This window comes from Zeus faber (assembly GCF_960531495.2).
Source record: "Zeus faber genome assembly, chromosome: 2".
Taxonomy (NCBI): domain Eukaryota; kingdom Metazoa; phylum Chordata; class Actinopteri; order Zeiformes; family Zeidae; genus Zeus; species Zeus faber.
In genome coordinates, this window is record NC_137189.1 from 24934778 (window position 1) to 24956883 (window position 22106).

Sequence of the window (22106 nt, forward strand, 5' to 3'; positions counted from 1 at the left end):
TGTTAGTTTGCTGTGTGTGTTTTTGTATACATCCGTAAAAAACATTCCCACGGTGCAAGACAAGTCATAAAGATTCATATTCAGAAACATTTAATCAAACGCAGCATCTCGTTGGTGTAGAAGGAGGGCTGGAACTCTGTTCCCCCACTGGTCTTGAACGCAGCACGGCTGCAGCGTGTAGACGCGGAGCCAGTACTCTGTTCTCTCATTGGATTTGAACGCAGCACCGCTTCGGGCTGCAGGACGGAGCTGCAGCTGAAAGCTCCGTAGAAACACTTTGTTTTCCTCTGAAATGGAGACTCATCCCTCCACCCGGACGCGCTGAGAGCTACACCTCCACCCGGAGAGAGCTACGCCACCACCCGGACCCGGTGAGTTTCTTGTTCTGTTCTTCCTCAGGTTCAGACGGTGTCCAAGATGTAGGAAGTTTGACCTGCAGCTTCAGTTTCTCCTTTCACTGCAGCGAAGAGAGAAAAGAGAGTGACGCACCATAGATAGAGAGGAGTGGAGGGAAGGTGGAGGGCTAGAGAAGGACAACATGAAGAAACGCTGTTCGTGTTATGTAACTCACTACTCATGCGAATACGCGCGTGTATCTGTGTTTTATATATATGTATTTGGTTGACACGCACCTAGACTTGGTGACGTCATCATGACTCGCCATCTATCAGCTGTGAGGCTTCATTCAGTGTGTGTGTGTGTGTGTGTGTGTGTGTGTGTGTGTGTGTGTGTGTGTGTGTGTGTGTGTGTGTGTGTGTGTGTGTGTGTGTGTGTGTGTGTGTGCGCGCGCGCACAGATGTCCCAGCATCCCTCAGTTCCGCATCCTTTTGGGGTTGTTGCTCTGACCTGAGGGTGGCGCTCTTCAACGCGGCGACCTCCAGTGGTTCAGACTGAAAACAAGTTCAAGAGATTATTCGTCACATACATACACATACGGTCATACATATATGCAGTGAAATGTCATGACACCCGGTGATTACGCACTATAAGCTCTATAAGCTCTAAAATACCAAAAGGTGCTCAACGATGAGTTCCTGGACCCCCCCCCGTGGTCCTTTCAGAGGCTCCAGGGGTCCTCACTAGTTAAACTGTTATTTATGAGAGAATGTCTACTAATGACTGTTTCACTGTTATCTCCCAAACTAATGCAACACTAAACCAGATCCAATCAATGCAAATATTGATCTCAGTATCAAATCCAGAAACTCAATCTGATCAAATGGATTGTGTGTGTGTGTGTGTGTGTGTGTGTGTGTGTGTGTGTGTGTGTGTGTGTGTGTGTGTGTGTGTGTGTGTGTGTGTGTGTGTGTGTGTCAGTATTTCGAGAAACCTTGAACAGCTTCATCTCTTCTCCAGATCAGATGATTTATTGACAAGATGATCCAGTTCCAACCGGACGGGTTTGAACATCCAGAAAAACATTTTAAAGTTTTAATAAAGAAAAATGAGCAAAAGAGTGTACCAGTGATAATAGTATCAGTTTATCAATCTAGTGTCAGTTTGTCAATATATTATCAATTCACAATACATTATCAGTTTATCAATACATTATCGGTTTATCAATATTCTATCAGTTTATCAATATAGTATCAGTTTATCAATATACAGTAGTATCAGTTTATCAATATACAGTAGTATCTGTTTATTAACAAAGTATCTGTTTATCAATGTAGTATCAATATATTATCAATTGTATTTTATCAATATAGTATTAGTTTATCAATATGGGCTCAGTTTATCAATATAGTATCAGTTCATCAATATATAATTAATATATGATCAGTTATAAATATATTATAAGTTGATCAAAATAGTATTTTATCAATATATTATCATAATGTTATTAGTTTATTAATAGTATTTTATATCAATCTTATCAATATAGTATCAGTTTATCAATTTATTCTTTATCAATATACAGTGTATATTATGTAATATACTGTAGTATCAGTTTATCTGTATGATTCCTTCTTGAATCAATGTATTTATTTTGAATCTGTATTGATCCGTCTCCATCCAGTGACTCTATGTCAATGTTTCTTTTCGTCTTAAACACACACACACACACACACACACACACACACACACACACACACACACACACACATTCTCTATGGTTTGTGTGTGTGTTCTTATGCAACACTTATATGAATTATTTATGAGTAGAGGAGTGGAGGAGCAGCGAACTGAGTGTGACTAATACTCTGTGGAAATATTGATCAGGAATGTTTTATTGCTTATCTTCTTTATCGTGAACAATCAAACATTTTCCTGTAATTAATCCAAAATAATTAGATTTATTAGTTTGATTTAATTCTTTCCTCAATGGGATTTTGAATAATCTTTTGACAACATTGATCACATGATATTGTGTCAAATTCCCAGCGATCAATACAGTGAATTGATCTGATATCGACCAGACTTTCAGGAGCTGCTACTTCATCATTCTGATCAGGTTCTACAACCTTCTACTCTGGTTCTGCTGAGGTTCTGGTTCTGCTGAGGTTCTGGTTCTTCTCAGGTTCTGGTTCTGCTCAGCGGCACTAAAAAATAAGTTAATAAGGAGAAATGTCTGAACCAGGCTGTGTCCTGCAACAGTTTCTCTGCTGCTGCAACAAGCAATTGTTTTATTTCAAGCTTTTTAAACTGAATTTATATGAAAGAACCACTCTGAGATTTGAACGCCTTGGGTGTAACTAATATTATTCAATTGATACAATATTTAGTTAAAATTCTAAAAATACAACAATCAATAATGTTCAGTAGCAGGAAGTGACATCATCGGTCCTGCATGGTCATGCCGCACAGTGTGTGACGTCCACTTCCCTTTTTCGTGTTGTCATTGAATTACTGAACCAGCAAGAAATCTGAAAGTAATCCAAATAGTAATCAGTCTGTATCCGCTCCACCTGAAACCTCACCCTAACAACGTAGTACTAGTACTAGATAAAACATAAATCAAATTATTGCTCCAGGAGGAGTTTCTCGCTTCCGTCGTTCGATAATGAAATTATTATCATCCCGCTGGAGATAATCAATATTATGGATGTACCGCTGAGGAAGCGGGAATTATTATAATTCCAGCCTCCCCAGCGGTACATTGCTACTCATCAATACCAAGTACGGTTTTGAATGCTGCAAGTTAAAGATGCAGTACTACAGAGATCTGTTATTTTATTCATTCACCAAATCAGATAAAACACAAAACTACTTCCTGTTCAAAAACAGAAAGTTGCTGTAACAATGCAAACTTCACACTGAACCAGATTCAGGATCAGACCTTATTTTCCAGATCTTATCTTATCTTGCATTGTGCCTCAGCTTGTTTTGAACAATCTCTCCATCTTCCTGCTCTTTATTCCTCTCTTCACTGTTTTCTCAAAAAATAAATGAACACAGATACATTCCCTCAGGTGTCCTTCGGACGACCTGTCTGTCTGTCTGTCTGTCCAATTCAGCCTCCGCCTGTGACCCAGTGAAGGAAGGAACAAAGAGGAAGAGAAACAAGAAGACGCAGAAAAGATAGAGGTTACAATGATTCACTGGTTTTTAATGAGAAGGACGGATCAATAAGTCAGATCAGTTTGGGACAAAGGGATTGATGCTGATGATCAAGTTTTTTTGTTTTTTTTTGAGAGAGAGAGAATGAAACAGGTAGAGAGACTAGAGAGACATTCAGACTCCTGTGCCATGAATAAATCAAACACCAGACATCCAAATCTTATCAATATATCAATCAATATATCAATACATTATCAATACGTTGATAGATGTTAAATCTATCGCCCTGCCCTGCCTGAGACCCCGTGCTGGTGCCCCCTGCTTGAGGCTCTGAGCATCACCTCCTCCATCAGGCTGCTTCTGATTTCACAACAGACATTGCATTACTTCCTGTCACCGACATGAAAACTACAAGTCAGAAAATATACAAAACATGGCGCGTAGTACTGAAAGAATATTAGTATTTCTATGAAATGTCCACTTATCAAGTAGTACCGATGCTGTGTATTCTGATGATTAATACTGGAATTCACATCCACACAGTCACTTGGTCTGATCTGAAACGATGAAACTTCCTCTTCATGTTGAGTTTCTTCATCACATCATTGCAGCTCGGAAGTTTTGAAAAACAAATGTATTACAGGCCTAGACAGTGACAGTTGCCTGGTTGCCCTCGGCAAACAGATTAAGTCAATTGGCAACCATTTAGCCACCGCAGAGACCCGAGGGACTCCCACATTCCCCAAAACACCACAACATTGCCCCAACTTAGGAAATTCAAGTATTAATGGATGGAGTTATGTCAGTGATTAAAGTAGTCCATATTTCATTTAATGAATCAACCTTCTGGTGACCTTGAAGGGTTGATGGCTTCTTGGTGATGTTAGTCAAGAATGTTTGGATAGGTGGGCAGAGCCAGATGGCATGAAAGTAGTCATCTCCGACAGTAAGGGAACAATGAGAACAAATGTCTTTATCCACAAAACCCATTTTGAACATTTTGTGTTGGGTGATATGCGCTCTGTGCAAAGTCTCATATTGGATGAGTTGCATTTTTGAATTGCGGGTCATAGAAAAGCTTCCACAGGTTTATATTGGTGGAAACAGCAAGGTCCCATTCCACGGTTGGTAAAGACATGGTGTCATCTGTTTTTAATAAAAGCTTGTATATTCTGGAAAAGGGATATTTTGAAATGACCTACGTATATGAGTGAGATGTTCAATCATCGGAGGTGGCCGTAGGATGTTTGTTAATTCGATTTTAACTTTTAGAGACGGCTGCAGTTGAAGGAATTGCAGGAAACTGTGACCACTGATATACCTATGGATTAAGGTTGGGAAAGATATAAGCAAATTGTTTTCAAAAACGTGTTCCAGATAAGTAATTACATGTCTTTTCCAAGACCAGAAGATTATTGGTCTGTTTTTAACCAGAAAATCAGGGTTGTGCCAGATTCGAGTGAATTTGTTTGGAGACAGTGTGTGGCCACTGTGGGTTTTTAAAGCAATTATGTTTCTTTATAGATTCAGTAAGGAATGGGAGATCAGATATTGATAAATCCTGACATTCTGTTTGTTCAACGTCTCGCCATCCGTGGCCCAATTGTTGCTCTGGTTGAAACTATTTAATTATATTTTGAGGATGGTTCACTAAATAGTAGTATCCAAAGTTTGGGGCTGCTTGGCCTCCACAGTCTTTGTTTTTCTGTAGTGTTGCTAGTTTAATTCTCGGATTATTTTGTTTCTAATATAATTGATTGATTATTGAGTTGAGAGTATTAAACCAATTTACAGTTGGTCAGACTGGAGTTATTGAAAATGTATAGTTTATTTTTGGTAGTATATTTATTTTTATTTTTGTACACCATCCTTCAGAATGGGGTACAGCACCTTCCGTCGATCGCTGATCTCCTGGGGTAATTGGTTGTTCATGCCCAGCGTAGTTCCTTTCAGTTCCCGTCCTTTGCTTTTAACCAGCTCCTTGTGCTTTAGTGTTCAAACCTAGCAATGATGGTGCAGTCCCAGTCGGTGTACCCGGTGGAAGGTGATGTGCTTCACGGTGTCCGTGGGCAGTTTCAGGGCAGTGTGGAGGAAGTCTTTCACCATGTTTTCTGGGATCCTGGAAAATATGCATTTATTTTCTTTCTTTATAACCTCCATCTCTGCTGTGAGATGCTTCACGGAGGTGCCAGAGGGTGCACTCTCCCTTGTACACACAGTGAAACACTGGAGAAGAGTGAAACACATTGCTGCGCTCGTGCGTCTCTGTCGATGCGGACTTCGCACACTGTTACCGGGAATATTTCTCTCTAATGTGCATCACTGTGCAACAAACTTAAAGAACTTATATTGAGCTTTATTGTTGTTGTTATTTTTTTTGTAATATTCAAACTATATTCAAATTTCGTTCCTGCAGCCCTAGTGCCAGGTGGGCGGGTGCAGTGTGCATTGAGGGATGCGGCTCTCATATTCTAGAGCCGACACACAAAGCAGAGGCAATGTTTTTTGCAGTCGGTCCAAGAAAAAAATTCTCTGATCTTACTTTTCGCCATTGCTGTTCTTCGTCCGTAGTATTTTCTGCAACTAAGCAGCCAACCGCAGAGTAGACACTCTGTTTCCTGTTTACACCGGCACACGCATGCCGGTGTACATGAATGGTCAAACATACGATATGTGTTTTCAAGCATGTTAAGCAAAACTCGGAACTTTGTTTTCCCAACTACGTGTTGTTATTTGTCTGTCTCACCCGTGGTGATTCCACCCCTCTTGGAGAAGTAATGATTAGTTGTTTAATGTTTGTAGATCAAAACATAAGATTGTTCTTCAAAGAGGGGGATTGGTGGCGATCTTGTACAACAAAAAGCTGTGCTCTTGTCATCCCACTGGTCGTCCACAGGACAGACTTATTGCAGCAGTTCTTGATGATTAATAAGAAGTGGCATTGCAGGCTCAGAATTTTTAACTCCACTTGCAGATTAACTTTGTCTTGGATGCAATGGCATACAAATACTCTGTGTTGTACACCAAGCCTGCTGACAGCACAGGTTTAAAAAAAAACGTTAAGAGATGCGTGCGTGCGTGCGTGCGTGCGTGCGTGCGTGTGCGTGCGTGTGTGTCATTTTAATAGGGAATAGCTCCAGCTGCTCTTAACGCTTATTCATACTCTGTTCTACTGTAGACTCCAGGCTCTCTTGACAGACAGCGCCTGTAAAACAGTTTTACCTTAAATGGTCAATGGGATGAGTTTCTCTCTCTCTCAATATATCTTCATATATACACATATATAAAGATATATTCTATATATATTCTATTTTCTTGCGATTGTCTCATAAATATTGTGAAATACTAATGAGGATTTTTATGTAAATTGGGTATAAAGATGGAGATAATAAGCTCAAAACATGTTAACCTTTTAAAATGTTACATAACTTAAAGGTAGTTCTGTCAACGCTTATCAAAGACGTATGATTTTTGGTGCATTTCCATCATTCTACCTTTCATATTTCCTTCTTAAACTTGATGGTTTTGGTCTGATGACAATTCAGATTTAAATTAAAAACTAAAGCCACTTTGTGCTGCAGGAAAAATAACTTAAAGTTCATAAATGACTAAATATATAAACCACAGATATGTGAAATATGAACTCCATCATAAACAATACAATATTATTATAGTTATTACAATTATTATTCTGCTGCTGCTTTTTATCTGTCAGAGCTCCAGGCTCTGGCTGTGTTTGTGGAAAAAGTGACAGCGTTTTGGCTTAGACTCTGGAAAAACCCTCAGAGATTCTGAAGAAAAATCCTCCTGGGTCCTGGAGAAACCATCCTGGATTCTGAAGTAACATCCTCCTGGGTCCTGGAAAAGCAGCAATTTCTGACACTTTCTTTTTAAAGTTTATATATTTTTTCAAAAAGCAAACTTTTTTTTCTGGATCTAAATGTAATTTTGCTTTTTATTCTTTATTGCTTACATCTTTCTTTGTTTCCTGTTGTGCTCTGGGCGTCAGGCAGGTGGGCCGAGGTATTGCATGTTAAACCTGGCTAATGGTCTGTTTTCCGTCGTACTTAGGAATTTTTCGGTAAATGCAGGAATTATAGGTAATGCAGGTCCATGTAGAGTCAATTTGGAACCTATCTTTTCTTTTTCCAAACATTCCACTGCACCAGCTGCACCAGGTGTTTCCAGAGAATCCAGGATTCCCGATCTTCTCCCAACAGAGCTGGAAGCCTCGGATATGATGTGGATGTGGAGATATGACACTATTATGGATTGTGGATTGTGGTTCTGGTAACATGGTGATGTAGTTAAATGTCTTTCAGGGGAGTAAGTAATGCATTACATTAAAGTCATCTATTAGAGCAAAGTAATGTATTTTTCTGTTGTAATCGACGGAAATGTTATCCACATTAATAATGATTGCTTCTCAGATTTCCCTGCTGTGTAAATATTTTATGAAAAAACTAAAGGTTTGTCATATGGATATTGAGGTAGTTTTACTACAGTACTGTCATATTGTAATCCTGTGATATGAGATATTAGTTGCCATCGCCCAGCCTAGTTCCTGCTTTAATGAGTCCCACCCCTCCGTGGTGGTTCTGGGAAGAGGTTGACAGATGTGGAGCAGGAGAACTGGGCCAGTAGTTGTGGACCAGTTACTGGGAATGTCCACTGGGGGCAGCACTGACCCAGAACCACAGAAAAGCCGATCTTTCTATTTGTGGAAAACAGGACGAATGGTTTCTGGTCCATACAGCTTAAAAACATTATAAATAACACCCGCTTGTCCCAGCTCAACGTTTATATACTTTAATTATAGGGTTTCCAGGTAAACAGTTAAAACCATTCAAATCTCAAATATTTATAAAACAGTTAATCAGAAATATGAATTTCACATTTAAAACCAAAGTTATGAACCTAAATTAATCCAGACCCAAACAGGTCAGCCCTGCTCTGGGACACCATGTAGGCTAATTAGACTGAAGGAAGTGGAGCAGAAAGGAGAGAGGGAAGGAGGGAGGGAAAACATTGCTCCCCCTCCTTTTCAGTCGTGTGTCCCCCCCCCAGTCTATTGCTGCTCTCTATTAAGGAATTTGTAGTTTTCATCAATAAGAAAATATTCAACATAATAGAAAAAAACCCATATCCTGACCTTGCTCCAAATACTACCATCTAATTTGAAACCACCGCTTCACCCTCCTCAGAGTCTCCCTGATCCAGGGCATCATGGCGGGGGTCCGGGAGCGGGGGTCCCGGCTTCAGCGTCCCTGGTCGGTCTACAGAGCCAGCACCCTGGAACTGTCCAGCGAGATGCTTGGCCTGGCACTGGCAGGTAAGCTGCCTTGCTTCTGGGCACTGAATATTTTATTTGATCTTTTCAGTCACATTTCGTGACCTCTCGATGTTGTTCTTCAACAGGAAACAGTTTGGACCCGGACGAACCCATTCTGGAGTTCAGCGTGTGTGAGTAGATCTGAATGTTGTTGTTATCATTTGTTTTTTAGGTTTCAAACCAGCTGCAGCCGAATTTACCACCAGAAGTCTCATTCATCTGTTCCTATGTGATAAGCCCCACCCACTGTTATATGCTCCGCCTTCGTGATAAGCTCCCCCACTGTGATAATACCCGCCCCTCTGGAATTCTGTGATTGCTGTATCCACCGACGGACGGGATGAGTTGACATGTTTCAACTCTTAAGACAATATGGGGTCCACAAACATTTCAACAAATTGGATCAATTAAGATTTTAATTTTTTATTTTCCTGGCTCGTTAGCAAGCTGTAAAAGTGTTTACAAATGGACTCAATGTTTAAAGAGTGTGTGTGTGTGTGTGTGTGTGTGTGTGTGTGTGTGTGTGTGTGTGTGTGTGTGTGTGTGTGTGTGTGTGTGTGTGTGTGTGTGTGTGTGTAGCTTGCACGGAGCTGGTGACCCCGGCGTCGGATCGTAAGCCAAACAGCTTTGTGGCGGCTTCATGCACGACACCGCCACAGGCATTCTGGACCAAACACGCCCAGACGGAAGTGATAGAGGTCAGAGGTCACACAGACTGACAAGAGCATTTTAACATGGAGCGTTAAGAGATATAATAAACATATTGAAAATAATGAATTTATGTATAACAGACATTTATTCATTTAGCAGACTATTTTTTTCCAAAGTGACTTACATTAGGCTAAACAATCAGGCATACATCAACCATTTAAGCAACCTCAAATTGAATTGCCTGAGCACCTGTTTCTAAATTCAAGTTAGCTGTAAGGAATCAGAATAAAATTGTTTTTTTTTTTAACATGTTGGTACTTGGATGTTGTTAGTGAAATATGTCAATACAACAGCTTAAAATTAATTTATTCAATATCCTTCAACAAGAACAAAAATAGTTAGTCATAGCTACGATAGAATCAGATAGGATCTTTGTATTTTTAATAGTATTGTTTGAAAAAAAAGAAAAAAGACGCTTGCGGTGCTGCATCACCCTCCACGTAGTTCGATTTTTGGAGAGGTACACGTTGGCTCTGGCGGTGGTCTCTACATCCTACATAAGGGCCGGAGGTAGCTCTGCGTAGCTCCGGCGGTGTTATGACGTGCGACCATAAATCGGCCTTTAACGTCACCTTGTAGGATCTACCTGTGAGGTTCGAAACCATTTATGCGCAGTCCCTGTAATACCAAGATTAGAAAGAGTGGACAAGAGAACATGATGGTTTACTGTGTCAAACTGCTGTTGATAAATCAATCAAAATGAGAACAGATACATTATGGGTAGTTCTTGCTGCCCACAGAGTGTCGACAACCCTCAGCAGGGCGGCCTCAGTGGAGTGATCGCTTTTGATCGGATCCAACAGGCTATTCTGTGTAAGATAGAGATTAGTTTGTTTGAACACAGCACGTTCAATTTTTTTGGATAAGAATGGCAGAAGTTACTCGAGCCTGCTTAAATGTGTCTGGGAATGTACCTCTCCTCAGCGATGGTGAGTGTTGATGATGTGCGTGAGTGAGGGTGTGAGAGCGGGAGAGACAGCCTGCGGAAGGTGCGAAGGGATGGGGTCGAGGCGACAGGTAGTAGGGTGGCCGGAGAGGAGGAGATTAGATATGTCAGCGCCGGATAGGTGCGAGAAAGGGTGTCTGGTGCTGGTGGGTTAGGTGTGTGAGAAGGGGTTGGAGAGAATTGGCTGCTGATAGCTGCCACCTTCTCTTCAAAGAAGGGGGCAAAGTCATCAGCAGTCAGGGTAGACGAGGTGGAGGTTTGAGGAGAGTTTTGTGTGAATCAGTAGCGTTGCTTATCTTGTCCTGATAGTAAGCGGTTTTAGCGTTAGGGATGCGAGGTGAAAAAGAGGAAAAAAGTGGATTGATACTTATTAAGGTCAACATGGTCTCCAGACTTGCGCCAGTTTCTCTCGACCTGAGCTTTGTCCGATGATCTCAAAGAGTCACAGGCAGCCAGGGGTTAGGGTTAGGGTGCTTTTCACGCTGGTCTGGAAGAGAGGGGACAGTAGTTGTATAGTATATTAAATATACTTAAGATGTTTTTATTAGTTGTAGTCACACTTTTAAATGTATTTATAATTGTTATTTTTATGTTTATCACTTTAAGTTTAAACTGGCCCTCCAAGCCGTCGAACTTCAAAAGGGTTTTACTCCAGTTTTTTGGTTTGGTTCAATTTTAGTTCCTCATCACTCTGAATGAAGCTGTAGTACATCGAAGTTCTAAACTGGTTGAAATGTTTTTATTTATCTTGTCATAAAGACACAGCATGGATCTCTGAAAAGGTGCGAGTGCCTTATTTTACAGGAGCTAGGCTAGCTGATCACATCTGCAGCCATGCATCGAGCTCACACAGTTAGCATGCAGCACTGTCGGATCCCTTCACTGTATGAATAATAATAATAATAATAATAATAATTATTATTATTGTTGTCAGGGCTCCAGCAGCCCGTCCTTCCTCAGCAGCATCGCCTTCTTCCAGGACTCCAACGTCACACAGCAGACGCAGGTCAAGCTGGCGGTGTACGATGTCAAGGACCGAGCGCAGGGCACAGTGAGACAGCAACATCCTGTTGCCAGCTTCCTGTTAGCATTCTGTTAGCGTTCTCTGTTAGCATGGAATTTTAGCATGTTCTTGTCCCAGCGCACGGCAAAGAACCTTGTGATTTAGGTGAAGTTATTCTAATGATCAGTGTGGGTCGATGGTTTATTGGTTCCTCTTCTCCTCCAGATGTACATGTTGGGATCAGCGCTGTTTCCTGTAAAGGAGCTTTTACAGGAGAAGGATCACACTCTGCACCTCGTACTGAGGTGAGAAAAACAAAATTCCAACTATTGAATTCAAGCATATTGAATCGTATTGATATTGAACTGTGTTGATGTCGATGTTTAATTGTATCGCACTCGTATGAATATTGAATCGTATCAAAAACCGGCCTAATTTGAATCGAATCAATATCTGATCGTATCCGTATTGAATCGCCTTGTCTGATTGGATGGACAGATCGGCAGAGAACGTGTGTGTGGGTGGGGTCAGTGTTGTGGCCTGGCAGATGGACGAGAGGAAGGAGCAGCGCAGGAAGGTGGCACCGCTGCAAGAAGCCGCCAACGGCCGGGTACGACCAGGGGTCGACACTTCGGGGGAATAGATGAATCAGGAGGATCTTGAAGGATATATTATTTTTTCTTAGAAGGTGCATTTCCCGAATTTCACAGGAGCTAGGCTAGCTGAACCCTTTTGCAGCCATGCATTGTGCTAACACAGCTTGTAGGGGTTTTCCTTTAAAAGCAGCTCTTGATATTTGGTTGATTGTTAGGGACTAGCTCTCCCTCTAGTGGTCAGGAAAAGTAGCAGTCACTTTAATCACAGCGACTCCAGGAAGGTTGATCTGTGACCTCTGACCCCTGCAGACGGTGCTTGCGGTTGATGAGAGTTTGGCCGAGTCAATGGGTGTCCGGACCAAGTACGCCTCCCTGTGCAAGGACACGGTACTGCATTCAGGTACCACCCCTCCTTCTTCCATTCCTCTACCCCTCCTCCCTCTCGTCCAGTAGTGTAACCAGGTTCTGGTTCTTGTCCTGGTACTCGTCCTGCAGTTCAACTTGGTTCTAGTCCTGCTGTGTAACCTGGTCCTGGTCCAGCAATGTAACCAGGTTCTGGTCCTGCAGTTCAACCTGGTTCTGGTCCTGCAGTCTAACCAGGTTCTGGTTCTGGTCCTGCAGTGTTTGGCGGCACCATGTCCAGGATGTACCGCCTCCCCACCACCGGGGGGAGCCACCTGCGGGTGCTGGAGCAGATGGCGGAGAGCATCTTGTCGCTCAACATCCCCAGACAGTTTGTGAAGCTGCTGCTGGAGGAGGATGTCAGCAGGTACTAGTAGTACACACTTGAGTACACACTGAGTAAGTACACAGTAAATAGACATTGAGATGCTGCTGGAAGTCCTTGAAAAGACCATCCTCCATCCTCTCTCTCTCTCTCTCTCTCTCTCTCTCTCTCCTCTCTCTCTCAGGGTGGTCGAGCTAGAGGAGCTGGGGGAGCTCTCACCGTGTTGGGAGAATCTGCGTCGTCAGATCGTGTCTCAGTACCAGACCATAATACTCCAGTACCAGGAAACATTGTCTGACCTCAACAGCTACAGAGGTACCAGATTAAGACATATTAAACCAAATCAGATTAGACCAGATTAAATCAGAATAAACTGGTTGATTACAGTAAAGGGACTCTAGTTAAAACATTTGAATAATACATTTAAATCAATCCATCCTTCTGCTCCTCCTCCATCCCTCCTTCCTCTACTCCTCCATCCATTCCCTCTCCTTCCTCCTCTCTTGCACCATCCTTTATCTCCATCTTTCTCCCTTTCTCTCTCATCACTAATCCTTCCCTCTCCATCCTCTCCCCTTCCTCCCCCTCTCCCTTCCCTTCTCTTTCCTCCCCCTTCTCCCCCTCTCTCCCCCAGGTCCCTCCTTTAAGCCCAGTAACCTCAAAGCTGACAGGAAGTTGCAGTTTGTTCCTACCAACCTGCACGTGCAGCGCATGAGAGTCCAGGACGAGCTGGGGCTGGGTGAGGAGCAAATGCACGCACCCACGCGCACGCACACACGCGCATGCGCACACACACACACACACACACACACACACACACACACACACACACACACACACACACACACACACACACACTGCTAAGAGGAGATACTTGACAATCGATCAGTCTATCGATCAATTTATAAATTCATCAAGATGAGTTATTTTCATCCTAAAGTTCTAATTGAACGTTTCAAACGTATTCATTCATATATATAAATAACTTTTTAGTTTTATTTTGAGTGATATTTACACTCCACTTTTTAAAAAACATTACCACTTGAACTTTGTATCACATCTGTAATGTAATGCTGTAGTGGGGAATGCTCTCTTTGTGCAGTTACACTGCCACCACCAGGGAACAGAAACTCCCAGATCTAGTTTGAAAACTTCTTAGTGTACAAGTTTGTATTATTTATTAAAAGTGGTACTGCGTCCTCACTGTTCCCCTCCTCTCTCGTTTGGTCCCCCTCTCCCCCCCCCAGACCACACCTACGACGTCATCACCATCGGAGCTCCTGCCGCACACTCTCTGGGATTCAAGAACAACGGATTGAGGAGACTGGTCCACAGGTTCCAGGAGACCAAGAAGCAGTAAGGGGGGAGGGTTGAGGGAGGGAGGGGGTGGGGTTGAGTGGGGTGAAGAGAGATAGAGGGATGGCCCATGGATGGATGGATGGACGGACGGACGGATAGATGGATAGGTAGATAGAGGGAGCCGAGGGAGGGACAGAGAGATGTAGAGATAGAAAGAGAATAAATGGAGTTCTTTATTTTCATATTTACTTTTATCCTTTGCTTCATCAACCTTCATTTGCAAAGACAGGTTTGTTTTCTTTTCTCCAAACTCTTCCTTTCTTTCCTGTTTTGGTTTTAATTTCCTTCTCATGCTTTCCTTCCTTCAGCGTGTTGGAGGAGGGATGGTGAGTCTTTACCCCCGCTGCCTCTCTTTCGCTTTCTTCCTCTAATTTTAGGCGTTTCCGCACCGCAGGAGCCTTTTCAAAGTTCAAAAAAATTTTGGAACAACCCTCCCTTTTTTTTGTGTCCGCACTGCAGGAACTAGGAATGATCGTACTTTTGAGAACTCAGTTTTGAGGGAATTTTTTTAGCTCCCACTTCAGAGCAGGAACCTACCGGCACAAGAGGAACCTCCAGTGACATAAGTGCACGGTCCCTTGGACTGAGGACATTCCGCCCGGTCGAGTTGAATCGCGAGTGCGGACCAGCCCACGTACACTCAGCAGTAATAAAAAAATAACCAATAAAAATATAAACCAATAAAATAGTATTTTTAATTGTAGATGTATTTATTTCATTTATTTTATTTTCTAATTGTCATTGAATGAATTACCGTGCGCCCCATAATCCCCGTGCGGTGTTCCGATGTGGACCCCTGACGAAAGTTGGAGCAAAACATTAAAATGACGTCCTGTCGATCTAATATGAGTGGAGATTCAGCAACTGTATCGATTATTTCTCGCCTCAAATTTGTTCAGAATCAGATTTTAGTGTACCGATGAGGCGAAATCAGTGAAAGTTACAAAGCAAATACAACACGGAACTCGCACTGAAACCCCTTTGGATAACGTCACGTCATAGTTCCAGTGCAGTGCGAATACAACCAGAAAAAAAAATCCCTTGACGGTATCTAGTTTTCGGCGACCTCCCCAGTTTCTACTTCCCCTCAGGGAGTCCCCACAACTGTTTGGTCCGAAAACGCCTTATGTCCTGCTTTGTTTTCACCTGTCCTAACGTCCCTGTGTCCAACCCGTCACCGTTTCCATAACTTTAATCGTCTAAATACTTGCTTAAGATGTGTTTCCTCAATCTCGAAAGTCGACATCAAAGTTAGTGTTTACGTTTATTTTCAGTTTAAGCTCAGTGGTGACTGTGTGTCCATGGATGAGAGCCGCTTGTTAGCGAGGGAAACCGAGAGGAGTTTGATTTAATGGACTTTTATCGCTATCAGTTAGAAGCAAACAGACAAACTTAAACCCCAAGTCTAGAGTTAAACTCTGGTTTCAGATCAGTTGCCAGAGGAACGTTCCAGATCTTAGATCTTACTTCCAGGTGGTTGAGTCCAATCATCATTCATAGGTTTCTGTCGAAGTTATTATGTAAGCGATAACATCCATTCAGACAGTGATTATCACAAAATAACCGCAGACAGGGTGTCTGATTATTTACTATAATAATAAAGGACTGTAATAACTATAATTTTATGTAATAATAATAATATTAATAATAATCTATTTCCTGTTACTAATGTAAACTGGACATGAGTCTTCCATTCTAGTTTCTATGTACCATCACCAGATGACGCCACTAGCTAGCGTTATAATTAGCATGGAGGCAGAGCGATACGAGGGACGTGAAACCATTGCCGTGGCAATGTCATTATTAACGTACAGCGTCATTATAACTGAGCGCTTGTTGATCTACTGACCGATCAGAATCGAGGATTCTGCTGAGCAAGGGTCTGTCAGTAGGCGTGTCCCTGTTATCTCTATGTCCCCTGTCGTGTCTTTTTGGTGTTAAACCAGCATGTGCATGCAGCTTCATGCTAACCCAACTAGCCTGTTAGCATTAGCTTCACTGTCACTTAAACCTCAAGAAACACTGAGTTCTCCTATGGTGAATTGGATACCAGTAGAACATACTGGACGATCCTGGACTTGGTCCCACTCCTGCTTGTGTCCAGTGGTTTTAATGAGGAATGCTAACCAGCTGTGTGGTCTTTACTTGGCTCGCTGCAGTGGAATTTAAAGTTATTTGTTTCAAACCACAGTTATTTTCCAGGGCACAGGTGGAAAACTGTTAAAGTCCTTTTTATTTCAAAACCAAATCCACCGTTTATGCAAGCAGCTGTCCTGACCCTTAAAAGGTTGTTTTACATACTAGACGACCTGAGGGTTGATCACCCCTCTATAAAAGCTAATTGAACTATAAATGCATCAAATAGCATATATAAATTACATAATTAAGGCCAGGCAAAATAATCTCTCTGTTTTTGGACCCAAATGAAGGTTGTAAACCCATATTTTGTAGCGTACAGAGTTTTAACTCCACCCCCTGCGTTGCTCGGCAGCGCCCCCTCCAGCCCGCAGTCCATCTCCTATGTGCCGCAGGACGTGGTGCGCGCCAAGGAGATGGTGGCACACATCAACACGCTGAGGACGCAGGTTGGATACTATGCCGAGCGTCTGTCCAGGGCCGCCCGCGAGCGCTCCACCACCGGCCTGCAGAGGACGCTGTCCACCCTGGCCGACAAGGTCAGAGGTCATGGGATTAGATCACATTAGATTGGATTAAATATGAGTCTATTTCAGCCTTAATGGTGAAAATTTGAATAACCGTCCCTTGCAGAACTGTCCATAAACAAGCTCTTAGTGCTACTATGAGGCGGAAAGTAAGAGATAAATAACTGACAGGGTGACCAGGTCTGGCATCTCTCTGAAGGAGGTTATTTAGTGATAATGACTGTCTGGCTACCCATTATCCTGCTTATTACACACTACTTACTGAGTAAAATAATACACTTTATAAATACTATGTCTAAATTAATAACTACTATTTAGTGTCTACTTTTGAGTCTTCCATTGTAGTGTCTATGTAGCACCACCAGAAGGCGCCACTAGCTAGTGTTAGCATTACCATGTAGGCGGCGTGATACAAGGAAATTGAAGTCAGGAGATGTGGTTGCCGTGGCAACTGTCTATTAACAGACAGTGGTCATTATTCAGGAATAACTGACAGTTGGTGACCAATCAGAATCCAGGAATCCACAGCTGTGGGATAGTTCCCCGTAATGTCTCTAACTTATCTGTCAGCATTGGCCATCTTTGATTCCCTGGTTTGGCTCCTCCCTGTTCCAGACCCGGCAGCTGGTCACCGTGTGTGACTGCAAGCTGCTGGCGGCGGCGGTGCAGGGTCTGGACGCTGCACGGCCGGACTACATCGCCTCCCGAGCGTCGCCCTCCGCCGAATCCGAGCAGGTGGTGCTGCGCAACGACCAGGACACGCTGCTCGCAACCTGGAGTACTGGCCGCACCCTCGCTGCCGCCCGCCACCAGGAGGAGTGGGTGAGGTTGACATAACACGCCCAAACTGTGGCCACTATGGCTACTTTCTGCATCTTGCTTCCTACTTGCTGCTTCTGACTTCCAACTTCCGGCTTCCTGGTTCCTACTTCCTGCGTACCCCTCTCTCTTCTTGCCTTCTGCTTCTTCTTGCAACTTCCTGTTTCTTGATTCCAACTAACTTTTATCTGATTCTGACTTCTTGTCTCCTGCTTCCCACTTCCTTTTCCCTGCCTCCTTCTTCCTAATCCCTGCTTCCTTATTCCTACTTCCTGTCCAGGAGCAGGTGTGGCTGAATGTGGAGAAGTCTCTGGAATGCATCATCCAGCGCGTTGACAAGCTGCTGCAGAAGGAGAGGATTCCAAGCGGCGGCGGCCATGACACATCCCAGCCTGACCAGCAGGGCGGCGCCAGCAAGAAAGGTAAGAGCACTAGGAATATAGTAAATACTAGTTATGAAAGAAATAATAATAGGAGTGTAATGTTGTGTAAAAGGAAGCAGCAGGACCAGAGCTTTCTGGATCAACCCAGGAAGTACACCACACCCACTTTCATCATCATCATCATCATCATCATCCTCCTCAACCTCCCTGCCTGCCCTGGCCCCTGCATGCCCCCCTGACCAGTGGCCCTGTAGGTTACTCTCCTTTTTCTTTCTCCCTTCTCCTCTTTCTTTTCCCCTAATTTTTCTCCTCCATAATTTCTTCTTCTTTCTTTTATTTACTGTTGCTTTATCATCTTACCATGTACAATAACGCGTATTATAACATAAGATGTTACGTGGGCCCTTATTTCCGTCATATATTCTCTTGAGGAACATGTTCTTGTTCTAAAGTCAGTTTTGTACCAGTTTTAGTGTGAATTGATAATATCACGTTATTCCAAATGTTCAGGATTGTTCTGTCATTATAAGAGTCTGTTCTGTTCTTGAGTGTTCATGGTGCTTTAGCTTTAGCATGGCTAGCAGGTCAGAGTGTGCAGAGTGTGTGTGCAGCTTGCAGCGCCCCCTAACTGTGCATGTTGCTCCTGCACCCTCTCCTCCAGATGGAAGCTGCAGCAGCAATGAGTCCGACCCAGGTAAGACCCCCCCCCCGGCCCCCCTCCAAGCTGGGATGGATTGGTCTTGATTGCAATGGTTACCATGCTGGTTATTATGGTTACCATGCTGGTTGCTATGCTGGTTGCCATGGTTGCCATGCTGCAACCAGCATGGTTACCATGTGGTTTACTTGGGTTACGATACTGGGGTCGGGTCGTGGTTACTATGGTTGCTCTTCCACCTCTCCATCGCTCCCTCTGCTCCCTCTCTTCCAGCTTCCTCTCCTCGGTCTCTCCGTCCTTGTGGCTGCCAGACCAGTGCTAAAATCTGTTTATCATGCTGTCTGTCTGTCTCATAGACGTGTGTTCTTGTGTGTCTAAAAAGTTTGGACAAACATATGATCTATAATAAGCAAGATAAGGTCCAGCCAGACGGTCATTATTTCTAAATAACTGACAGGGTTGACCTGGTCCAGGATCTCTCTGAACTTTATTTAGCGATAATGACCGTCTGGCTGCACATTATATTGCTTATTACACACTACTTACTGAATAATTACTTGTATTTCTAGTTTTATAACTGATATGACAAATTTTACAACTAGCATAACCAGTTTTATAACTAGTTTGTCTACCTGTATAACTACTGAAGCATATTGAGTGGTACCATGGTCCATGGTAACTGTGTGTTGGGTGGTGTTTCCAGGGGAGTGGAGCGAGGCCTTGTACCCTCTGCTCTCCACCCTCTCCGCCTGCGTCTCCATGATGAGCGACACAGCAAAGCGCTCCCTTGTCTTCCTGCTGATGCAGGACAGCGCCCCCTGCATCGCCCTGCAGGTGGCACTGCAGCACCGTAGGGACGTGGTCTTCTGCCAGACGGTAAGTTGCCAAATGCTGTTTATAATGGCCGTTGCCACGGGCAACCACTTCTCTTGGTTTCACATCTTTATCACTCCAACAATATGCTAATGCTAATGCTAGCTAGTGGTGCCATCTGGTGGCACATCTTAGAAAACGGAAACGGAAGACTCGTGTCCGGTTTAACATAACAGGAAATGATTGATTATATTAAATTATACAGTTAATAGTTTACTATGAACATCCCATTATAACCTGCCTGCCTCCAGCTCAGTGCTCTGATCTGCGGCTTCATCATCAAGCTGAGGAACTGTCTCCGTGACGACGGCTTCCTCCGTCAGCTCTACACCATCGGTCTGCTGGCGGAGTTTGAGTCCCTGCTGAGCACATACGGTGCATACGCGCACACACACACACACACACACTGAAACACACACACACACTGAAACATACACACACCCAATGTATACATACAGAGGTAAACTCACTTTATCAAAAAATACTATCATTAGTGAGTATTCATATATTTGTATGCGTGTGTGTGTGTGTGTGTGTGTACAGCCGGGGAAATAAATATTGAACACGTCAACATTTTTCTCAGTAAATATATATCTGATGGGGCTATTGACATTAAATTTTCACCAGATGTCGGTAACAACCCAGGTAATCCACACATACAAAGAAATCAAAAGGTATATGTCCATAAATTACGTTATGTGTAGTAAAGTGGAATGAAACAAGGAAACAGGACACTTGCTGAAATTTCTTTAATACTTAGTAGAAAAGCCTTTGTTGATAATGACAGCTTCAAGACGCCTCCTGTATGAAGAAAGTAGTCGCATGCATGTGGCATGTGAGGAGCACCTGGTCATGGCTGATTGATGGTGAAATTATGTTCTTTCCACTTTCGGATAATGGCCCCAATGGTGCTCACTGGAACCTTCAGAAGTTTAGAAATACATCTGTAACCGATGCCATCAGTATGTTTTGCAACAATAAGGTTGCGAAGGTCTTGAGAGAGCTCTTTGGTTTTACCCATCAGGAGATGCTTCTTGTGTGACACCATGGTAATGAGAAACCTTTTTATAGGCCATCAATTAGGACTAAACCAGTTGATATTAATTTGCACTGATAGGGGGCATGATTGCTACCTAAATACTGACAGATTTCAGCTGGTTTCTTGGCTCCCCATACCTTTTTGCACCTCCTATTCTTCATGTGTTTAATATTTATTCCGTTTCATTCCACCTTATTACACATAACGTAATTTATGGACATATATGTTTTGATTTCTTTGTATGTGTGGATTACTTGGGTTGTTACCGACATCTGATGAAAAATTCATGCTAATGGCCCCATCAGAAATATATTTACTGAGAAAAATGTTGACGTGTTCAATACTTATTTCCCCTGCTGTATGTGTATATGTGTTTGTATATATGTATTTGTGTGTCTATATACACGTGTGTGTGTGTGTGTGTGTGTGTGTATATATTTAATATATATTTTTTTAATTATAAAATGCAAAAAATAAATTCTGCAGCCCCCTGCACTTCCTCACTGGACCACTAGCAGGGCTTAATTTGTGCTGGGTCCTGCCGGAACATGTTCGTGGACCTCCCAGAGGAGAGCCGTATCCGGGTCCGTGTCCGGGTCCGTGTTCGGGTGCGGACGATTCACACATAAAAATATATTTCTGATTACCCTTATTTATAATTCCCCATTGAAATGTTATCCCTGTTCATTTTGTATGCTTCTATCTGTTTTATCCTGTTATTGTAATACACACTGACTGACAAAACAACAAAAACATAGGTTTGATGATTAGACTCACCGACTTTCAGGGGGCAGCCCTATAATTTTTTTTTAGGTTTCCTAATTGAATAAAATAAAAAAAGCCCCGTGCGTCCCATGCCCTGTCACACATGGCAGATTAAGCCTTACCCCTTCGTGCCTTCCGTGCATACGTTCCGTGACCCTTTTTCTACCCCCGACCCGCCGGCTGTGTTCTGGCACCTCCTTGACTTACAAATTAAGCACTGACCCCTATGGTGCAGACCTTCAGATCCTCTGAATTCTTCGAATTCTGTTTTGACATATGGGTTTGAATTTCTATTTGCTTTAAAGTTTTGAGATAAGACTTTATTACTATTATTTTTTTATTATTAATAATTTTACCTGGAGGGTAATTTTCTCTCTTCTCTCTCCCGGCAGGTGAGGAGCTCTCCATGCTGGAGGACATGAGTGTGGGCATAATGGACCTGCGGAACGTCACCTTCAAGGTTACCCAGGCGACAGGAGGCTCTGCCCCCGACATGCTGCCCGTCATCACTGGCAACCGCGACGGCTTCAATGTGCGCGTCCCATTGCCAGGGGCTTTGTTCGAGGCATTGCCGCGAGAGATTCAGAACGGAATGCTGCTCCGGGTCCAACCGGTCCTGTTCAACGTGGGCATCAACGAACAGCAGAGCCTGGCTGAGAAGTGAGGGAGGGAGGAGACAGGGAGGGAGAGATGGATGGATTTAGGGGTGGATTGAGAGATGGATGATGAGA

The 22106-nt window shown here is 43.1% G+C and overlaps 1 protein-coding gene across 5 annotated transcripts in view; it reads left to right on the top strand.

Annotated features, from left to right (window-relative positions):
• The first annotated feature begins 238 nt into the window (after positions 1 to 238).
• LOC307247959 (inositol polyphosphate-4-phosphatase type I A-like) overlaps positions 239 to 22106 on the top strand; it is a 34914-nt gene continuing 13046 nt past the window's right edge. Inside the window, exons 1-20 of one of the 5 annotated variants that reach the window (XM_080024121.1) lie at positions 239 to 371; positions 8706 to 8833; positions 8920 to 8964; positions 9413 to 9531; positions 11425 to 11541; positions 11719 to 11798; positions 11992 to 12103; positions 12399 to 12489; positions 12711 to 12858; positions 13001 to 13131; positions 13451 to 13555; positions 14064 to 14172; positions 14484 to 14501; positions 16667 to 16850; positions 17454 to 17660; positions 17938 to 18079; positions 18702 to 18734; positions 19402 to 19574; positions 19823 to 19946; positions 21768 to 22035. In XM_080024121.1, coding sequence (XP_079880247.1) covers positions 8728 to 8833; positions 8920 to 8964; positions 9413 to 9531; positions 11425 to 11541; positions 11719 to 11798; positions 11992 to 12103; positions 12399 to 12489; positions 12711 to 12858; positions 13001 to 13131; positions 13451 to 13555; positions 14064 to 14172; positions 14484 to 14501; positions 16667 to 16850; positions 17454 to 17660; positions 17938 to 18079; positions 18702 to 18734; positions 19402 to 19574; positions 19823 to 19946; positions 21768 to 22035 — 2312 coding nt within the window. In that variant the 5' untranslated portion in view covers positions 239 to 371; positions 8706 to 8727. The remainder of the gene's footprint in view (positions 372 to 8705; positions 8834 to 8919; positions 8965 to 9412; positions 9532 to 11424; positions 11542 to 11718; positions 11799 to 11991; positions 12104 to 12398; positions 12490 to 12710; positions 12859 to 13000; positions 13132 to 13450; positions 13556 to 14063; positions 14173 to 14483; positions 14502 to 16666; positions 16851 to 17453; positions 17661 to 17937; positions 18080 to 18701; positions 18735 to 19401; positions 19575 to 19822; positions 19947 to 21767; positions 22036 to 22106) is intronic. The other 4 variants (XM_080024123.1, XM_080024122.1, XM_080024125.1 and 1 more) reach the window with 4 other exon arrangements.